We start from the raw sequence: 22321 nt of genomic DNA, 5'->3' as shown, positions 1-22321 counted from the left end.
TGTAACATATATGTCATAACTTGTTTTATATCAATTTGTTCAAGAAATGTGGTCAGAACAGGTTAAATGTAATACAGGAGGTCTTATTAAAGCATCAGAATTGTTAAATGGGTTGAAACCTACCTTTTAGTAACAAAAAACAAGCTTTTTTAAAATTAGCTAGTTCTGTCACATTTGCTGACCAGGCCGTTTAGGAAGTGATGTCATGGGTGCACAGATTCACATATTGTCACATGACTGCATCAGGATGTTCAGTAGATGTCACTTAGGGACTTCATGAGTTAAAATCAAGGATAAAAGCTGTAGAAGGAATTTTCCAGAACATTGAAAGGGCTGATGACACCTGTGTCACCATGGGTTCTTATGGGTTAAAAAAGATATACAACATATATCCACATATTTATGCTTTTAAGGGGAGAATCAACACATAATTGGATTTAAAAAATTTATGATGCTGATCTTTAAAGGACCAGTGTGTAGAATTTAGTGACATCTAGTGGTGAGGATGCAGATTGCAACAAACTGAATACCCCTCCTCTTCCAAGCGTGTAGGAGAACCTACGGTGGCCACGAAACTCCTGAAAAATCTCTCTAGATCCAGTGTTTGGTTTGTCTTTTCTGGGCTACTGTAGAACATGGCAGGCTCTGTGGAAGAGGACCTGCTCCCTATGTAGATATAAAGGGCTCATTCTAAGGTAAATAAACACGATTCTTATGTTCAGGTGATTATACACTAATTAAAACATACCTATGAAGATTATATTCCATTTTTGCCAAGTCTGTTCCCCTAGATGCTGCTAGATTTTACACACTGGTCCTTTAAGTAGTGCAGCTACAACAGGCTGACTACATTCTTCAGCAGCTCACCTTATTTATCATTTATAAGCAATATGCAAACATTTAATAAATGGTTAATAACACTGTAATATAGTCGTAAAAGATATTAGCTTGTCAAGTGTTTACTGATGTAATTAACCAATAATTTTAACTCTTCCTGTGAAGCATCTATAAGATGTTGCTCAATAAACAGATTTATTTTTTGAAACTTTTTATAGTAATCAAGAGAGACCTGAGAAAAAGAAATATTCATAATCAGACAATCACATAAAAACATCAGATAATTAAGTTTAAAATCTCAGAGGGGAATAAAAGAAATTTTGGGGCAGTTTTCAGTTCATTTAACTCATAATGAATCACAATATAGTAAAACACAGTTGTAATAATATAAAATATATCTTCAAAGGAGAAGTTATAATTGCTGACAAATACTGGACATTAATAAACACTTAAACATGTCCTTATATCTGCTTTTAACTACATTATAATCAGTGGTGGAAGAAGTAAAAGTAGCAATACTACAATGAAATAATATTCTTACAAGTAAAAATCCTGCATTCTAAATGCTACGCAAGTGAAAGTACATAAGTAAAAGTACTCATTGTGCAAAATGGCCTCATTTAGAGTGTAATACTTATATAAACTGTATATTATTGGAACATTAACACTGAGTCATTGATGTGTACATGTAAGCAACATTCTATGGTAGAGATACGACTTAAACTACTTGGTAGTTTAACCTGTAACAATACATGTTTTAGGAACTGATCATATGTTTTAAGTATAAAATATTGATTATAAGGGAAAACTAATAACTGTCAAATAAATGTAGTGGAGTAAAAAGTACAATATTTTACTGTAAAATGTTGCAGAGTAGAAATGCAAAGTAGCATAAAATGGAAATACTCAAGTAAAAGTACCTCAAACTGTACTTATAAGTATAGTACTGAAGTAAATGTGCTTTCCACCACTGATAATAATCTATAAATGATAAATATGGGGAGCAAAATATGTTATAAAAACACACGTACACATATTAAATTACTGTCCAATTGTATTTATTCCACAGTACAGACAAATGTAGAGCGAGCTGGAGGCGGGCGAAGATCAGACACCCGCCTGAACAAATATGAGCTAACAGACATCAGTACTTACTGTATCCTACGTCTGGAAACAACACTGTATGTCCAAAAATCTCCTGGAGAAGTCATTCTGATACCGGAGTTGTTAATTAAATACACACAGTGCTTTTATCAGCAGCTGTCAATGTCATGGCTAAAAGGATAACACTAATACAGAGAAATACTGCTAACACTGTATTTATAAACCCCTTTTTGTAGCATTTAGAAGCAGAATAAATAGTTAATCACACACTATACTGTGCTGTAGTTGTAATCAGTTATAACTAGATTTATTACATGTTAATTTAACAAGTATAACCCATCCTTTGGTGTATAAACAGTAAGCTAATGCCTCATAAACATAACTGTTTCTACACATGTACAAATCCTTCACAGGGAGGTTTAATACTGTTTATAAATGTGTTAAAAAACACATGAAGACATATTATATAGTATAGCTATATTATATTATGCTATCAAGTATTCATTAATTGTTTTATGGATACTTAAAACTGCAATAGTTGCAAATAAATACGTAAAATACATAGAATTTTTAAGTGTCTTTATAACTGTTTACAACTACGTTATAGTGTGTTTTAATGTGTTTATATGCTGTTTATAAATGCTCAATAGGGGGTTAAAAATAAACTGCTACTGAAATAGTTTTAAATTTGAGCATGTGAAGCTTGAATCTAATTTAAAACACTGCATATATCCAAAATATATATGAATTATTGCCACCATATAGTTTGACAACTCACTGTATGTATTTGTGATGTTTTGTTCCAGTTGTTTATGTACAAAGTCACCAAGCTGCGATGCAGAGTTACTGTATACTATAATATAATTATTATACTGTAATTACCTGTTAACTGTGGGATAATTAACAACCAAGTGTTAGGATGTATTAATAATAATACATTATGAAACATGTCAGTACCACTTTCTTTATAAAGGGTTTATAAGTTGCAATTAATGGTTTCATTAATGGTTAGTAAATCATTTATTAATTCTTTATATATAAGTCAGAAGTCATTGGTTGCCAGGTTGTGAAAAACCCTCTTTGCCTGGTGTTTCTCATTTCTATTTTGTAATAATTCAATTATAAATGTTGGTAATCTATTAGTAAATGTTCATTGGTTTCACACTTTCTTAAAAAGGCCATCAAATAATTATATTTGACACTGCAGATGTTCATCATCACTCTACAGAACAGTCTATAAATATCAAACCTGCAGCCAGAATTTTGGGCGTCATCTTTGACCGTTCATTTAGCAAACCATTAATAAAATCATTAATGTCCAACTGAGCTTCCTTCCTCTGAGGAACATTTAAAATGTCATGTCTTTCCTCTCTCACCTTGATCTTTAGATTGTAATACGTGCTTTTATTTAACTGTGTCTTCCAATTTTCCAATTCAATAAAGGGTTTTAATCAACAAGTCTGCAGCTGTGAGTCTTAATAAAATGCTAATAAATTGATTTTAGTCCAGATCTGCAGCCTTTTTTGTCACAGTCTAACTGTTAAAGTAGATTTTTCACATCCTGCCAACCTTAAAGTTTGTTCCTATTAATGGCTTTTTGAATGATTTCTTAATAAAGCCATTAATTACAACATATAACCCCTTTATAAAGCGAGCCTCATTAGAAAGTGGTACCAAAATGTTTTGTTGTGTGAATAACTGAAACTAATAGTGGACTGTTTGGTTTAAAACTGAGCTGTAGTTCTATATCCATCCAAAAGTGGCAATAATTGTAATAATCTTACATATAATCAGCAGCATATTTTGATACATGTTTGATTAAACAGTGAGGACATAGTGGACAACATAACTGCTTTATTATTGTTAAGCATGAAGGTTAAGTAGTTCCAATCTGGCTGGATGACATGCAACAGCTGGTTAAATAGAGCTGCTTCAGTTGTGGGATTTCATTTTATCATGCACCCAATACTGACTAAAAAAACCAGTCTGGAATTATATTTCAAAGGTTTTGTAAAATATTCCAGTTTGAAAAATAGGTACAGTAGGTCCTATAAAATGCTCAGCAGTTGACTGTTGTAAAGAGACAGCAGAGGTCAACAGTAGCTCGAATACAAATAGTTTTCACGAGGTGTGAAACAAAACTGCAGGTGGTGTGAATGTGTATGATTTCATACTGTGAATCGCCTGAAGCTCGTATGTGTGTGTGTGTGTGGTAGATTGTGCCCCTGCTGTGATTGGAACAATAATATTGCACTGGTAAAAACAAAACCTGTGTTGGTCCGTTGACTTAATGACTGCCAAAGTGACAAAGAAAATGCTACATATTTCAAATATATTTCACCTGAAATTTCCATAGTAACATCATGATCTTTAGGTAAATAAATAACTCTCAACCATATAAGTCCTACATATACATCTTTACAGTATGTACAGTGACACATCCATGGCTCCTGAACAGTCTCAGAATGCGAATGGGCATGACATTCAACTCAGCAGCCAAACGGCCAAAATGGGGGGAAATAGCGTTTTGTGTCCAAAAACCCCGCCAACCCACAGCACGACGGAAACTCAACGCAGAAGTCCGTCGCCTTCTTGCAAAATAGCTTATTGTCCACGATTACAGCAACGTGCTCAACCTCTTTGAAAGGTTAAAGGACATCTTCAGTTTTCAGTAAAAGCCACTTTTCTTTCTAAGACAGAAAACCCGAATCAGAAGTCGGTAAGTGTTGCTCTCATGCCGCGTTCACGTCACGTCTTTCAAACCGTAATTACGAGTGGGAAAACCGTTCACATTAACCTCCGACTTGTAATCCCGAGTCAGAGATGTCTGACGGACCTGGCAGAGATACTTCGGGAAATGGGTGTCAAAATGGCTACAAAACCACTTTTATTGAGGGTTCAAGATAATTAAACCTGATATTATACACAAACACACCAATACAATTGAAAATAGATTGAAATGGTTTAGATAGTGTGTTCACACCTGCTTTAATTTAAAAAAAACTGCCAGAAATATGGTCAATTTAGGCTACTTTGTCATTTAGGTATAAGGTAGGTGATTTTCTATATCTTTCTGTCAACAAATCTCATGTTTGGATCCAAACCAACAATGAACTGATCTACTAACAAGTATTGTGTGTGTATCCAAGGCCTGATATATCTTATTCCTCTTTTGTTGTCCAAAAACTATTAAAAACACATTACTGAGCCACACCGCTGCACTGGGTGACATGTTCCTTCATCATGAAGAGTTTGGTCATGTTATTTTGTTTAGAAACGGCTCCAAAGACTAATAACAGCGATCACGTTTTCAGTCTCTGGAGAGTAGTTCTGTGTAAAACAGACACCACTGAGCATGTGCGGGAACACGGTTCTTTTTAAAGCTTCACTAGCTTGTTGTGCTACATATCACAACCTCTTGACTTTGTTCACATTTTGACACATGCTCAGTGTGTGAAATATTTTAATTTTTACACAGAACTGCTCTCTGGAGACTGAAAACATGATCACTGTTATTAGTTTTGGAGCCGTTTCTACACAAACTAACGTGACTAAACTCTTGATAATGAAGGAACATGTCACCCAGTGTAACAATGTGGCTCAATGACGTGTTTTTAATAGTTTTTTGACAACAATGGAGGTCTACAGCACAGAGGAATAAGATATATCAGGCTTTGGATACACACACAATACTTGTTAGTAGTTCATTGTTGGTTTTGCTCCGAACATGAGATTTGTTGACAATAAGAAAAATATAGAGAATTCCAAGCTCACAGTGTGGGCAACATAAACAAACTCTCAACTGTAAGATTATCTGTAACTTAACATCTATCCCGCATGACGTGAACGCAGCATCAGTACATACTGTACACAGCATCTCTCCTTCTTACTATAATAAAAGTTTGGACACAGTCTAAATACTTCTCTAGAAGTGTCTACTGTCGGTTTGGCACATTTACTTACATTATTTTCATATTCTGACAAAATGTACAGACGTGTGCACACCTGCACACACCCTGAAATAAATAAAAAGGTGTCATGCACTACAGAGGTGTTCAAATGTAGCAACATGAGATGGTAACTACACTATATTTCCACCGTAAAACTAGTGCAAAAAACAACAATGAGGTTACACAGTTGATTATCTACAGTATTAGAGAATGATTTTGGCTTTTGTGGTGGATTGAAGACATTGCTGATCACACAGAGTGGACACAGGCACGCCCTTGTGTTGTGTGGAAGCTGGGCATAAAACAACAGCATAGTTGAATGAGTGTGCGACACATCCTTACTCCGAAAGCTTTCATGGGTTTTAATGAGCGAGGGTGGCATCCGCAGGGGGGTAATCTGATCTTTTTGTGCACGTTAATTTGTGTTTTTTTGGGTTGAAGATGTGAGGCGGCTTCTCCTTCTGTGTCCCCTTTGTATGAAAATATACAGTTCAGAAGACAGAAGCGACAAAGAGATGTTTGCTTTCATCGGCTCCCACCTCTCTCCACATTCTCCAACAAAAGCATCAAAGCAGTCTCTTCAACACTTTAACATTCAGGCTTCATCCTTCGATCCGTTTTGGTAAAAACATTGAAAGAATTAACAGGATCTCTGTCAGTGAAAGCTGCTGCACGTGGAAATCCTGCCTGACACGAAACAGGCTCCTCAGCAGAAACACCGGGTCCGTCCTGTACGAGCAAAAACAGCAAAAAGCCGAGGAACACCACACCAGTGTCTCCCAGCAGCAGCAGCAGCAGCAGCACATGTGGGAAACAGAACACCACCTACAGGTAGATCAGAGGTATTGCAAGCAGATGAATATATAAAGGGATTGTTGCTGTGGACTGTACAGAGTTTCAGTTGTTGCTCTGATGCTGCATGCCCTGTTTTCTGCTTTCTGGTCCGTCTGTGGAGCAAGTGTCTCATTGGATATTAAGGCCTTGGATGGCCCAGAGGCCACACTGAAAGGGATAATACTACAGAGTCTCACACAGGGTGGGATGAAAACTGGACCTGCTAGCAGTCCCACTTACACATGTTAACTGTATTTAAATACATGTAATATATCAGTGGCAATGTTGTTCTGTGACGAGACAAAACGGTACCTTCAAATCCAGCTCTCGGATGTTTAAAGGGTCAGTTCACCCAAATTGCAAAAAAATATGTATATATATTTTCCCATTTACCTGGTATCAAGCCACAAAGATAACTGTGGTTTTATGTTATGTATCTATGTATGTGAGTTATTTTTCAAGCAAAAAAGGCCAAAAATTATCTGCTTTCAGCTTCTCAAATGTGATGATTTGCCACTTTTCTTTGTCATATGTGACAGTGAATTAAAAATCTTTAGGGCTCACAATCCTCACAATCGTTGTGTCCTCTTCTTCTACAATGGTTTAATGGCACCAACTGGAGAATTAGCATCACCAACTGTTTTATCTTGATGAACCAACTCCTAATATTTGCAGTGGTGGATGGAAATGAATTTATTCTCATTTTACAGATTTTCTGGAAACTCACTTAAAATTTAAGCTAAATTTGAATAGAAACTTGGCTAAAGTGACTATTTCTTTGGTAGAAAGTAGAAATTTCCGTTGACCTTTGGAAAAAAACAAGACTATCTTGATGGCTTGATACAGTTAAGTGAAGAAATATGTTATTATTTTCTCATTTGGATGAATTAACCTTTTACAATAAGATGTCATTGTTTGTTCCCTCTCTCCTTACATTTGTTTGTCTCTTCTTGCATTGTGAGGGTTTTCTATACTTATTGCCAGTCATTGCTGGGTCGAGTGTTGTCTTTTAAACACGCCGCTCAGCAGACAGCGGGACAAAAACAGGTTGGCTTTTTTTTTTTTTTTTTGCCACGGCTGCCAGCTAACGTGGCCTCAAACCCTTGTTTGGCTGTTTTTGAAAATGAATCTGGCTCTGCAGTTTGTCCTGAGCTCATGAGTGTGACTGCTTGGACAGTGTCTTGTATATTTATATATGTGTGTGTGTGTGTGTGTGTGTGTGTGTGTTCAGAAAGGGGGTCCCGTTGTACGAGATTAGTTTAAGGCTTACATTATTTCATTTAATCCTTCCTTGTCATTTTTAATAGTTAGCTATGTATCCTATAAAAGTATTACTGTAAAAGAGTCATGCTACAGAGCTTTTGTTCGCTGGATCCCTCTTGGCCTGATTATTTCACTCCTTCTGGACAGATTTCTCTCTACGCCTCCTTCACTATTCTCCTCTGATCCAAACAAGAGTATTAGTCATGGTATATGCCTAGAATACACACCCTCCATCCACTCCCCCCCTGCTTCTCTCCTCTCTCCATCCACCCTTCTCTCCTCTACTTTAGCCCCGTCCAGAGATCATGGTGGTTCAGGCCGGGTCCTTCGACACCATCTGAACCTTACTTAGGGCCGAGTGACCCTCCGCTCCCCTCCCTGGTGCTCCCGCTGCGGCCCCAACACCCTGCTGCTATACTCATACTCCTCTGCGTCGCTGCCGCCGCCGCGCCGCCTCGGTCCCGCTCCATCTCGCACTGGCTCAGCGTGCGCTCAGTCCGCCCCGGCTGGCTGGGAGAGCCGGACCCAGCTCCTCCGGGCTGCTGGGAAGAGATGGTGCGAAAGATGTGATTGCGTTTGCGGAGGAAGTCTCCCCCCGCTGCTCCTAACCCGAAGCTGCCCTTGCGGAGGACCATGCGTGTGCTGCCGGACTTGGCAGGACGGGACCTCTGGTTGTACTCCAGCTGGGACAGGTGGGAAGCGTAGCCATCCGGGATGAACTGGAAGAGAATCAGAGAATCAAGCACTTTACTGCCAGGCAGTGGTGTAGCCAGGACTAAAACTGAAGCAAGTAGTGAACACAACACTGACATATCGTCACCTTCTAAGCTGATATGTTGAACTTGTTAGCAAACAGTTGCTTATTTCCACATCCAGCAGATACAAAGCAACATTATCATTCATTTGGAGTCGTGTTTCTGTCCACCTGGTGAATAAAAGTCCAATATTCACTCTCTTTTAGCTTCTGTTTTTGGTCTCCACCAACTCCTGAAGGAAATATTTGGCTCTTTAGCTCCGCTATGTCCACCAGCTAGTCTACAGCTAACTGTATCTGTTTGCTGTTTGGTGCTGAGCAGGTAGTGTACAGCTGCCTGCTGCGGCCCAAAACGACGCTATGAGAGCACTGAGAGTGAACCAAAACAGTAAAGTTGCAGCCAGACAGATAAACAATGAGCTGAAACTCACTATAAAGCTCCGTAATGATGAGAGGAGCTGCAGAGTTGCTAATAATTCTCTGTAGAGGGTTAGGGTTACGAGCCACGACCAACACATTACACACTGACAGCTCAGACATAATTATTATGAAAAATATCAATTTTAGCTGCTACATACATGTATTATGAAATAATTGTTGATTTTCTTCACTTTCACAACTTTTTTTTATCGGCAAGAAAATCCCAACAGTGCAGTAACTGAGCTCAAACACAATAATCAAACAACTTGCATACTTCATAACATTAATATATTTTTTCATGGCCTTGGATTACTTGTACTTTACTTCAGTATTTCTATTTTATGCTACTTTATGCTTCTACTCCACTATATTCAGCTACTATTAATTGTTACTCTACAGGTCAAGATTTTACACAAAAAACATATTTATTAATAATGTGATTGGTTAAAAAGTCAGTCTGTCCAACAAACTAGGTTATCACGATGAACTGACTTGCATTTTTATGACAATTCATCACATGCACTTCACAAAACAACAACAGTAACGTGCTTTGATTGTCTGAAGGTTGTGCTGCAGTAAATTTGTACACAGGAAAATGATGTATGAAATATATCAGACGCCTTTGCTCTCTGGATTTCTTCCATACCTGACACTGGTGCTGCATTTTCTTCGTGGGCCTTCCCACTATGTAGATATGGGACGGCGGCAGGCTGACAGAGGTGTACACAGAGATGTCCTTGGTGGAGCCGTAGGCTGCGCAGATCCTCATATGGGCCTGATCAGAGAGGGAGGTCAGCTTTCAGACACTTCAAAGGATTTTATCGTAACGTCGCCTTAAACTAACGTCGACCTCCCTTACCTCGCCAATGAGGGATTTGAGGAAGTTGGCCTTGTGTCTGAGCGGGTCGTGAACCAGCCCGTCACAGAAGGAGACGATGCCGTGAGGGAAGTTATGCTGCGAGAGCCAAGCCACCACGCGCTGCTTCTGCATGTCAGGACGACCCGTTACATAAACTATCATGTAGCCCAAATCCTGCCAGTACCTGCACACAAAGAATGAAAAATACCAGAGATATTTAAGATTTGAAGCTGAAAAAAACAGAAAGTAAAGGAGAAATAAAACTAGATGTTCTGTTACTGTTGTCAGACATCAGAAGTAGTGTGAAGTTTGATCAACAGCAGGAATAATTACAGCGAGCAAAACATGCTAATGTTCATATAAGCACCTGAGTGTTGTTTTAAGAAAAAATTATGAACCCATCCGCCAACCTGTATTTTCATTCATTTTGTCAGACGATCATCATAAAATAATGATTTTATCTGCAGTACAACATTTAGGTAATGACTGCTGGTTAGCACTTAGCATTTATGAGCTTTTATGATCAAATTTCACTTCTGATGTCTAACAAGAAAGAGACAAAAACACAGGAGGAGACTGAGAGGAGCCCACCTCCCTCCCTCCTCCTTCTCTCTCTCACACATACAAATAGTTTTGCTGTATATATGATGACAAAAAGTCAGTAACAAATGCATAATTAAGAATTTCAGGCTTCAGAGACGCAAACCAGTCCTGCATAAATAGACCCGGCATGCAAAGATGGGTTGTGGAGTGTGGAAAAGATGCAATAATCACATGAAATTTCTACATTTTGTGGCTTTAATAAACAAACTGGAAGCATTTCATGACACAGTTCATTGTATAATAAAGTTACCCAGATAACTTGCAGAATAAACATTGGTTGCTCTTTGTTTTCCAAATGCATTTACTTTAACTAATCCTTTATACTTAAAACAGCTTTTAGTTCCATTCAGATCATCATATTCACTCAGACACACTCGACAACCTTTTTTTTTTAATGTGCCGAGAGTCTTTAAAGAAATTGCTAGATGTGCTTTTATGTTTAAAACACCATCAGATTGGAATAATTTGCCAAACTGACTCAGACAGAGTTCTTTCTATGAAATCAAGACTTCTTAGCTTGTTTACTTTAAATCTACTTGTTCTTGTTTTTGGTTGTATTTACCATCAGTTTAGTTTATAAGTAGATTCACTACTTTGACATAATGTTATTTGATCTCAATGGTGCATCTCAAGGGGTTTATCCTCTTAATGAAATTTAAATAAATAAAGCTACAGTCAGTGCCGGGTATCGCTCTTACCTCACCACGTCCACAGCTCCAGCTCGAACTTTTGGGTCGCTGCCCATGATGGACACACTGGCGGCAAATGACCCGTCGATACTGAACACAACAAACTCAGTCCCTCGTGGTACAATGGTTAGATAGCTGTCTGCAAATGTATGATCACCCCTGCAGAGAAAGAAGGAAAAGAAAAGGAATTACCGATGTGAAAGTTAAATATGCATTTTTTATAGAAGTATGATAATAAATTAAAAGGCAATGAAATAACAATGACTTAGCATACCTGACCACCATTTTGACAGGATACACCCCGATACCCAGCTTTTTGTTCTCAGGGATTACATAAGAGACACGTCCACTGCTGTTGGTGAGCTCTGTGTTAAAGTACACCCACTCTCCAGAGGGAGGCTGGGTCATGATGTGGATGTCAATCTGCAGGAAACATCAAGGAAGATCTTTTTTTAACATGACACTCTACCGCGCGACCTTACGATGGCACAGATGGTGACATGGTTACGTAACTCTCTCTCGCTTTATATCTTATATTTTTGGTATGTCGCAGCTGGACGTGTCATTACCTTCTCTCCAGTAAGGGTGACCATGTCCAGAGGGCCGTACATGAAACGTCCGGTCACCATCTGGGCGCCGTCCTCCGTGAACACGGCGTCATTCACACGGTGGTTAGCTGTCACATTCTGACACCCACAGGAAGATCAAACAGGAAATCAGAACACAGTCCTCCTGGTTTCAGTCGTTGTCATTTCACATTTACATTTCTGATAATAAAGAGTAGTTCAACATTTTGGAAAATACGCTTCCCCTTAATGAAACAGAAATGCCTGAAAACCAATCAAACATGGACGTCAGCCAAAGTCTGTCCTCCTGAGTTGTCTGACAAACGTTCGCAAGTCTTTAACGTGGGACTTTAATGCTTCCCATCCATCATACATAGCATGAAAGCAGCTTTAGTGTGTATTAAAACCAAAGCGTAAAGACAACAATTAACCATTTTACAGGCGGTTATGTGTTGGACTATTTTCTTGGCTGTGAGCGAAGATGCTAGACTTCATCCTTATTACCTGAGCTCTTTCCTTCCTCCTCAGACATCTTCCTCTCTTATATACTCTGAAATTAAACTATAAATCCCCAGCTGTATTATAACAGGTACCAATAAAACACTTAGTGGCTCCTACTGGTACCTAAATTTATGCACAGTGGAAGAAATCAAGACAATGGAGAACAGAGCCAATTCAATTTGAATGGAGAAATAAATTATACTGTAAATATTATGGAAATTCCCCTTTTATTTACCTCATTGTACTCCTGCAGTTTTGTTGTTTTTACACACAAAAATCCACAGCAGACATTTTGACATGTCAAGGCAGTAAAATACAGGTGCAATTAATAATGTTAATGATGACTGAATCCCATATAGTTTTTCTAAATTCATGATCCTGGTTTTGTACAAGATGGTTCACCAGTACGGCTTCTTTGGACACTTGAATGGAACTGAGCCATCGTTTTTCCTGCAATGACAAGTCAAAATGTCTGCTGTGAAAAAACCTCTATTAGTGAGCTGATTAGTTGTCACCGCTGGACAGAACCAGGTGAGTTGTTTCCCCCTTGCTTCCAGTCTTTATGCTAAGCTAAGCTCATCAGATACCTGCAGTAGCTTCATATTTACTGTATGAATATGAGAATGGTATCAATCTTCTCATCTAACTCTCCACCAGAAAGCAAATAAACCTTTTTTATGTTCAGTGACTCGTCCATATTTGCAAAATAAGTATTGTGGACAAAATGGAAAGATGTAAATCTTTAAAAAGTTCTGCATGTCTTCTCAGTCCACTTTTTGGAGGAAATGCAGTTAAATGCAAAGAGAGCTCTTACCCTAATTTTAACATGAGTCCTCTTGCGGAGCCACTTCTCTCGAGGTTTGGACGGAGTGAATTCAGACACTTCTTTACCATCCAGCTCCAAAATACTGGAGTTCTCATGTCTCATCACCTAGGAAAGAAAATTAGTTTAAAGAACTTCTCAGACTCTATGACGTCTACTGTGTCCATGTCTCATACTTAAGTAGTACTAAATAGTTACTGTCAGTCATCCTGATCTTCTTGAAGTGACTTGAAAAGGACACTTCTGCTTGTCTCAGCTCTCCACAGTTCAGCCAAAGCTAATACTGTATGATGCTACAGCAGTCTGCCATTACGAAGTAGTTGATTCAAAGTTTTAGAGTTTTAATTTAAAGTACTTACTCAAGTAAGCACTTCCTCTACTTGCTTTCTTGGCATCCATCTGTTGTAATTCTTCATCCGCATATTCTGGTTCATTATAGCAATGAAGATAAATGTACGTTCTTAAAAAAAAATACCCCATTAAAATGAATGATATATTGCTGTCGCATCATGTTTGGCTGGACTGTGGAGTACTTTGTTTCACTCAACAAGGTTTATGAGTTTGTCCTCCATTTACTGCGCCGAACTCTACATTGCAGCTAGAGATGATGTTCAGTATATGAAGAACAGAATGGACATCTGTGACGATGAAATCTGCTTAAAAACTACATAAATGGGTAGAAAATGAATATAGATGGCAGAAATTCCAAACAATTAATTATTAAAGAAGCCGATATAGCTGCAGAACTCAAACACGACTAAGAGTTTACAGCTTGCTAGCAGCTCTGTGAGGCTATACAAGCTAACATCAGCATGCTAACGCTGACAGTGCTAACATGTTTGCATATTTAGTAGGTTTAATGTTCACCGTTCACCTTAGTTCAGCATGATAGCATGCTAACATTTGCTAATTAGCACTAAATACAAAGTACAGCTGAAGCTAATGGGGATGTCATTTTGCAGGTGTTTGGTCGGACAGACTTTTTAACAGCTGTGTTTACAAGTCACAGTCAGTCCTCATTTCAATTTTCTCCCTGTTAAAAACAAATCAAAACTTTCTTGAATCATCAACCGTGCGAGTAAAATGGCAGGAACCATCCAGTCACTATCAGATTACAACACCAGTAAAACAACCACATGGGACCCTTCACATCCCTTCTTTAACTCATTCCAGCTCCTCCCATCAGGCCGACATTATAAAACTACTCTGGCCAGGACAAAAATATTTAAAAATTATTCATACCAATTGCCAATAATATGATAAATAAGCTACGAAGGAATTAGTACTCTAACATTTGCACATATCTGTGCTTTACAATCAAACTGCATATGTATATATTTCTCTTTTAATGCTATGTTTTTGCTCTGATTCTGTAAACCAGAGTAACATTTTGCATGAATGTCGCTACTAAATTTCATGGCAACACATCAAACAGTTGTTGAGACATTTCACTAAAAACCACAAATCTAAACCTCATGTGGGAGGTACAGGCAAAGTCAGAGGATCACCAAAGTCAGAGGGCTTCATGCTCTGGGGATCAGTAATGGCTTTACCCAATTTCATGGCAATCCATCAAATAGTCATTGAGATACTTCAGTCTGGACCACCCAGGCGATGTTCCCATCCCCACAACAAAGCAACGCTGCTAGCATAGCTAATACAAACTCTTCCTTCAACAACATGAAACACTGATGTGATTACAGATGCAAAAACTCATCACATTTCCAACTTTAAGGTCAGAGAAAATTAAATTAATAGCAATAATTTATGAACCTGTCTGAGTAGAAAAGAGACGACATCTGTAGACTCCCAGTAGGAGGCATGGAAGAGATGAGGCAGAGCCACCGTGGGAAACGCTGTCAGGGCATCAGGACAGTACAGGGCGTAGTCCATCCTCTTACTGCCCCACCACCGAGAAGCAACTACAGCCGGGAGACAACGAGGAAAAGATGGAAAAAACAAAAGATACAGTGAGATTTAGGAAACAGTGCATCCGGTGCTTTGACCTTTGTTCGAGGCGTGGCGGAAAAAAGAGTCTAGAGCTGCAGGCAGCGATTAGTCGATTAATCGATTACTTGATCAAGTGAAATTAAACGATTTGTTTAATCATCTTTTTTCAAGCAAAAATACCAAACATCTCAAATGTGACTGCCATATATGACAGTATATATATTGAATTGAACAAAACTGCAAATTGAGGCCTATGAGAAAACTGTTCATGCCATTTTTTTAACAAGTTTTTAACATTTCACCCAGTAAACGATTAATCGAGAGAATAATCATTAGTTGCAGCCCTAAAAAAAGTCCACTGCAGATTTACACTATGCTCATTTACAGATGAAGGAGTTCAGGATTATCATACATTACAGTGGAGGAACGTTGACACGAAGATAGAGCAGTTTCAAGGGTTTTCATTAGGAAACATTAGACGATGATGAGCTGTAAAGAGGTTAGAGACGCAAACTCGCAACAGACAACAACAGCTCAGACTCCGTAAGAACCTTTTAGTTGTACGTCTTGTTAGGGACAGATAGATAGGTCTAAGCATAGACATAGTTCTCATGAAACTGAGCTGAGGAGAGGTCGCACAAGAAGGATTACGGGTCTGTTGTTGTAATTTTTGGAAACAGGGTTACTGAGGAGGACTATAAGTAACACTTTATAATGCAGCCTGAGATTTAAAGTGCCAATAAAATACTTACTTTACTTATTTAGACATAACTACAATGGAAGGAAACAAGGCTATGGGGAGCAAAGGAACAACCACTGGGCATTTTGGAGGGTTGGAGAAATAAATTATAGTACATTTGTGTAGTAATTTATTGTGTTTATTATAGTATTTTTTATAGTATTTTTAAGAATACTTGGTACCTGCCAGGAAACAAAGATATGTGATAATGTATTTCAATGTATGTACAGTATCACCATAGTCTTGATTTCTTCCATTGCTACCAGTAGGAGCCACTAAGTATTTTATTGGTACCTGTTATATACACTGAAATTAAACTATAAATCTCTGGCTGTATTATAAGTTGTAACCAGACTATCTGAGAGAGGAAGGAAGGAAAGAGCTCAGGTAATGAGGATGAAGTCTAGCATCCTTCCCTCGTGTCCTCTTACTACAGCTCCCAGGGTACCTTGCTCTATGTTCTTCAGCACCCGGGGTGAAGGGGGGACAGAGCTGATGTCAGTGATGTCAGAGGCGACATCGGTGAGATCAGAGGTGACATCGGTGAGATCAGAGCTCATGTCAGAGCTCAGGTCTGAGTTCTGCTCAGACTCCACACCGTTGAGTCTCAGGAGCACCTGACGGATGGACCTTTTCTTGCGCAATCGGGGGGACGGGCTCCGAGCGGCAAATTTATTGTAGGGTAGAGGCAGCTGGGACAGCAGACTGGACCTTTTAGTCTGGGTGACTTCATGTTTGTGTGCTGAGGGGATGTTTGAAGGGAGGAAATAAGAACGTCAACATGTAAACATCAGCTACCAGCTCGTAAGACCGAAACATGGGAGGTTTGACGTCAACTTACTCGTGGCGATGTTGGAGGCGGTGTAAGAGTCGGCTAAGCCTGACACCTGGCTGGCTATGCTGGCCTCGCTGGCCCTGCGGTTGCAACGAAGGTGAGGGACTCCTGGTGACGTGGATGCCGGGTACGGGCCGTCAACAAAAATATGAGAGTGAAGACTATCCGCTACAGAGGTAAAAAAAAACAAAACAAAACAGGAGAGAGGAGTTAGAGTCATGTTCTTCACTGCAAAGATGAGCAAGCAGATGATGAATTAATGATTATGAATGAATGCAGTGGTTCCCGGGGTGCCGTGAGGACAAGCAAAGGGTGCCGCAAGATTTGTTCACCACTGTACATTTTACCGCCTAAAAATAAGGTGGAAATTCACGTGAACTACATTTTAATATTGTGTTTTCAGACACATCAATATGTAGAAAATATGCAATAAGTATCAAAATCACTGTGTTAAAAGCTTCGCTATATATGTCACAGCTAAGGTTGCTGACATGACAGCTCAAATGTGCCTGTTGTCATAGTAACGCAACACTCTGTCTGGCACGAGTTTCTCAGGTTCACAGCAGTCAGACTGTCTGTGCATAAAAATCAGAGATGTGCTGATACATCAGTCAGTACAGCCGGTCAAATAACTAAAATCAGACAAACAGAAAGGTTTTCCTCTCTGTACAAAGCACACAAGTTTTTATTAATGCAAAGTTTCGACTTGCAAGGTCTTCATCGGGACTTTTTTGCTTTACAAATTTAACACTTTTTAATTGTTTTTATGTCTTTTTACTTGTGTTGCTTTTATATTCTTTTATGCTCTATGTAAAGCACTTTGAATTGCCTTGTTGTTGAAATGTTCTATACAAATAAACTTGCCTTGCCTTAAATTTTGAGACAAAACTCCTCTTTAGCCAAAAAAGAACGTCTTTCTTTAATTCTGAATGATTTAGAATAAGCCAACAAAATTCATATTAATGTTTGTTATCATAAGTTACATCAGTGTTGTTTGTTTTGTTAGTTTGGTCAAATGAAATTGTATAAATTAATATGAATAGTGAAATTTTTAGCTGTAAAGTGTGCATGTGTATGTGTGTCATGTGGATGGGAATTAATTAAATAGTGATTTAAGCAAAAACTTTATTACAATTTGGGTCTTACTTTTGTAGTTTTGGCATCATTGGTGCCAAAACTAAATCTACAACCATCAGTGGTCATAACAACACTGTACTAGTAATTTCTGAGATCTGGGAACACGGTACATACAGATACAGTGTAAGAAACACCAGCAGTCAGATGATCAGATATGTTGTAAACCAACAGTTTAGCAAAATGATCTAAACCACTTTATTTGGAGGTACAAGTGAGCACACCCAAAAATATTGTTAATAATCCTCCACTATACAGGAAAACTGTGCACAACCACAGCAGGTAAACTGTCATCTGAACCACAAAACTGCAACAGTTTTGGAATTATTTTACTGCTCACCTTTGTTTTCTTTTCCAAATAACTTGGGAGTTGTTTAAAACTTCAAAAATCAAATCATCTAACAGCACATTTCTTGCCCCGTTTGACTTCTTTTACAGATATTGTCACCGTGTTCCCACATCTCAGCCGTTAACATGGTGAATAAAATGCTATCACAACCGATATAGATGACAGCCGAAGCTACATAAATAAGACCCAAGCTGTAATAAAAGAGAATTTCCCTTTTAAAAAATAATCAAAGCCTGCATCAGAAAAAACAAATAACAGCGCGACAGAAGAGATAAAGAGAGCAACAGTAGTGACAGACTGTGAAGGGCGAGACAAAGCCAACAGATACACACTCTCAGCGTGAGGCTGCGAGGTCTGCCAGTTGAGGACGGGCACAGGGATGGACGTCTCACTGATGGTGCTTTCCTGGAGGCGGTGGGACGCTGCACCGCCCGTCTCCATCAGAAGCTGAGGGTTACTCTGCACGGTCTCAACTATGAGAAAAGAGACAAAAGCTGGATGACACACAAGCAACAAAGACAGTGAAATACCTCGTGATGTTTGTGTGAGCGTCGACTCACCCAGGAGAGCTGAGTGTCCATCGCCCAGAGGAAAGCGCTGGTAGCGGGGGACGCTAAAAGGAGGCAGCAGGTGGAACCTCTTGTCCAGGAGAGGCTCGAGGCGGGAGGCCGACGGGTCGGCTGGATGAAACAGGTTGTAAACCTGCTGACAGGCCGGACGCAGAGCGGACACTGGAAACAGGAGAGAAACACCACAAAATAAGAGATGTAGAAAGTTTAAGGTCTGTCGCATCAGGAACCGCACCCAACAGTGATGTCACAGTGTACTGACACGCCCTGGAGTACACCTCCTCATCACAGCAGCAAAGTGAGACGTTAAAACCACTGGAGGTGAAGAAAAGCAGCTGCTGTTACTGTAAGTTCATCTTTAACAACAAAACAAAAAAGTGCTGTAATTATCAAGTCATAGGAACTGACAATTACCTCATTAACTCGGACAGTTTTGGTGATGTCATCCTGCATCGTCACCTTTTAAGTTGATATGTTGAACTTGTTAGCAAACAGTTGCTTATTTCCACATCCGGCAGTTACGGGTCAACATTATCATTCATTTGGAGTCGTGTTTCTGTCCACCTGGTGAATGTAATGCTGTTTTTGGTCTCCACCAACTCCTGAGGGAAATATCTGGCTCTTTAGCTGCTAAATGCTCCACTATGTTCACCAGCTAGTCTACAGCTAACTGTATCTGTTTGCTGTTTGGTGCTGAGCAGGTAGTGTACAGTGGCTTTTTAGAGCTTTTTCTCTGAAAACAGCTGCCTGCTGCAGCTGAAAACGACGCTATGAGAGCGCTGAGAGTGAAGCAAAACAGTAAAATTGCAGCCAGACAGATAAACAATGAGCTGAAACTCGCTATAAAGCTCCGTAAAGCCGAGAGGAGCTGCAGAGTCGCTAATAATTCTCCGTAGGTTCATCACTGCGAGCGAAAACCAACACATTACACACTGACAGCTCAGACATTGTTATTATAAAATTTCCATTATAGCTGCCTCGCAGGGCTAAATTTATGAAACCACTTTAGTGAGGAACAGAAAACGTGTACAACACTTTGCAAGTTTAATAAAAAAAAAGTTTTAAAATTATTTATTGAAGAAATATAAAACTATCTGTGACTTTTGAGGGTCGGCGTGATAACCTGCTGCTTCAACTTAAACCTTCTCAGTCTGTAAGAAAAAAGCTTTGTGTTGTTTTGTTTTCTTCTTCAATCAATCTAAAATAATGATTCAGCAAGAAATAATTTGGCTGAGAAACTAAGACATGAAAAGATAAACTTTTAATATTTTTGGAAGAACTATAATCATATTTAGTCGGAAAGGATTCCAGATGTTAACCTCACAGCTGCAGTTCAGTAACTTTTCTCCTTTAAACCCCAAATGACACACAATTAAATCAGATATGTGCGTGTGCGTGAGCTCAGTCCTCCGTCACTTCTTCTCTCATGTTGTCTTTCGCTCTCAAATGTTGCAGCCAAAACTTTTTCAGCCTTTGAGATCAGAAACATGACCTCTGACCCCTGACACCTGCTTTCCAGCTGCTGGAGACATTCACCCCACACAGGAAGAAACATCAGAGGCTACAAATAACCACTTCCTGCTTATCTGGAAAAAGGAAAAAGACTCAAACTCTCAGTATTATTGAGTATTGAGTCATGATAAATCAGAAGTAAACAAAAGCAAAGACTCATAAAAAGAGAGAAAACCTTCCTCACCGTCTAACGAGGGCACCACAGTCTTCCTCAGTGCGAGCACCAACCCCAGAGGAGATCCAAACAGGAAGAAGTCAGTCACCTCGAAGTCGAACTTTCCCAAGGAGCCTCCCTCCAGCATGGTGCTGTTGCTGGAGCGTCGTGATCCGGGCTCCCCGTGGAGCACGCTGGAGTGAAGACTGCTCAGAGAGGAAACATTCAAATATCAGCTGACGTCCGTGTGACGCGTTTTGTGACGTTTGCGTCCGTCTCTAACGTTAATGGACGATATTTCACCTGGACAGGAAGGCTTGGTGGTGTTTGATGGTGTCCAGCTCGTACGTGGAGGAGTCGCTGCGCTTGCGTGGAAGTTGCTTCTTGGGGTCGTCGGGCCCCGAGCAGCGAGGGATGTCGATGTTGCTGCGGCTGAGATGGCGGCTTCCTTCCAGGGTCGGCGAGGAAGGAGAGACGCTGTTTATGACGATACCTGGAGAGAGAAGGTCTGTGTCCTGAGAGACAGAGACGGAGAGAGCGAAAAGATCCTCGTCAGGCTTTAAACACGTAAACGGTGAAATTTACAGTTTTAAATATTTAGCCATGTCGCCTAAAAACATGGCTGTGGTCCAGACTGAAATATCTAAACAATTATTGGATGGATCGCCAAAGTTTTCACATATTAAGTGAAATATCTTAACCCTCCTGTTGTCCACGGGTCAATTTTGACCCGGGAGGACAACAGTATCCTGACTAAACTTTCACATAAACCAGTCTGCTGTAATCCATCAACATATTTTCCTCTGATTTCAACTATAGTTAAAATAATTCATAATTTCTTAGTCAGGATACTGTTTTGAAACCATTTCAATTTTTTTGATGACAGCACATAATGATACCTGTTGTCCTCCCGGGTCAAAATTGACCTGAGGACAACAGGAGGGTTAAAGATCCCCTCCAAACATGTTTTAAGCATTTAACCCAAAGTACGACCTCACAGAGCTGCTAGCATGGTTGTAAAGCTGTTTCCTACTTGCATACTACATCCTCACTGTATACAGTACTGTATATACACACTAATTAGGGCAGCAACTAACGATTATTTTCATTATCGATTAATCTGCCTATTTTTTTCTTGATTAATCGTTTTGTCTATAAAATTTCAGAAAGTAAAGAAAAATGCCTGTTATGTAAACACCCTGTTTTGTCAGATCAACAGTCAAAAATCCAAAGATGTTCAGTTTTCTATCATGTTTGACACAGAAAAGCTTCTAATTCTCACATTTGAGAAGCGATTATTTGAAACTTTGAAACTATTTCAAACTTGTTGCCGATTTATGTCCCGTCGATCCACTAATCAATTAATCAACTAATCATTGCAGCTTTAATACTAATTTTCATAATAGTTTAGTTGTAGTTTAGTAGTAAAAACGTTTTTGCAGTCAGTTTACAGGAAATCAACTTACTACGTTGTTTTTATACTATCAGGAAATGATGTAATATGTGCAAAGTCAAAAATCAACAGCTTTTTAATCTGCATACAAACTGTTTCGTAGCTGTTTTGTCACTTTTCCAGGATGAACACACTCACATACTCAAAACCTGCTCTGAACCACAGGGGCAGTGTGTGTTTGGGACGCAGCTGTAGTTTTGTTTGATGTCTCACAGAGTTGAGATTGATACCTGCACACTGATGGCGCTGCCTCGTCTGCTGCTGTTTTGGCTCTCTGACACCGTCACAGAGCTGCTGCACAGAGCGTCGAAGCCCAGGATGCCGCCGACACAGTCCCCGATGACACACACCTGCACCAGAGAGCAGATAATACACACATGAACACACACACATACATCAACAGTCTCTTACACAACCTTCAGG

At 39.4% G+C, this 22321-nt stretch overlaps 1 protein-coding gene across 5 annotated transcripts in view; it reads right to left on the bottom strand.

The window, feature by feature from the left end:
- Positions 1 to 5645: 5645 nt before the first annotated feature.
- The window catches only part of LOC121885620 (membrane-associated phosphatidylinositol transfer protein 2-like), a 62948-nt gene continuing 46272 nt past the window's right edge, over positions 5646 to 22321 (bottom strand). For 4 of the 5 annotated variants that reach the window (XM_042395268.1, XM_042395269.1, XM_042395270.1 and 1 more), the window contains 15 exons: positions 22129 to 22248; positions 20749 to 20960; positions 20476 to 20651; positions 18771 to 18941; positions 18543 to 18683; positions 16734 to 16895; positions 16341 to 16634; positions 14977 to 15125; positions 13195 to 13311; positions 11883 to 11999; positions 11588 to 11736; positions 11323 to 11472; positions 10022 to 10205; positions 9809 to 9937; positions 5646 to 8707 (listed from right to left, as the gene is read on the bottom strand). In XM_042395268.1, coding sequence (XP_042251202.1) covers positions 8333 to 8707; positions 9809 to 9937; positions 10022 to 10205; positions 11323 to 11472; positions 11588 to 11736; positions 11883 to 11999; positions 13195 to 13311; positions 14977 to 15125; positions 16341 to 16634; positions 16734 to 16895; positions 18543 to 18683; positions 18771 to 18941; positions 20476 to 20651; positions 20749 to 20960; positions 22129 to 22248 — 2646 coding nt within the window. In that variant the 3' untranslated portion in view covers positions 5646 to 8332. The remainder of the gene's footprint in view (positions 8708 to 9808; positions 9938 to 10021; positions 10206 to 11322; positions 11473 to 11587; positions 11737 to 11882; positions 12000 to 13194; positions 13312 to 14976; positions 15126 to 16340; positions 16635 to 16733; positions 16896 to 18542; positions 18684 to 18770; positions 18942 to 20475; positions 20652 to 20748; positions 20961 to 22128; positions 22249 to 22321) is intronic. The other variant, XM_042395271.1, reaches the window with a different exon arrangement.

Source organism: Thunnus maccoyii, chromosome 19 (genome assembly GCF_910596095.1).
Source record: "Thunnus maccoyii chromosome 19, fThuMac1.1, whole genome shotgun sequence".
NCBI lineage: Eukaryota > Metazoa > Chordata > Actinopteri > Scombriformes > Scombridae > Thunnus > Thunnus maccoyii.
This window is presented reverse-complemented; position numbering and strand designations above follow the sequence as displayed.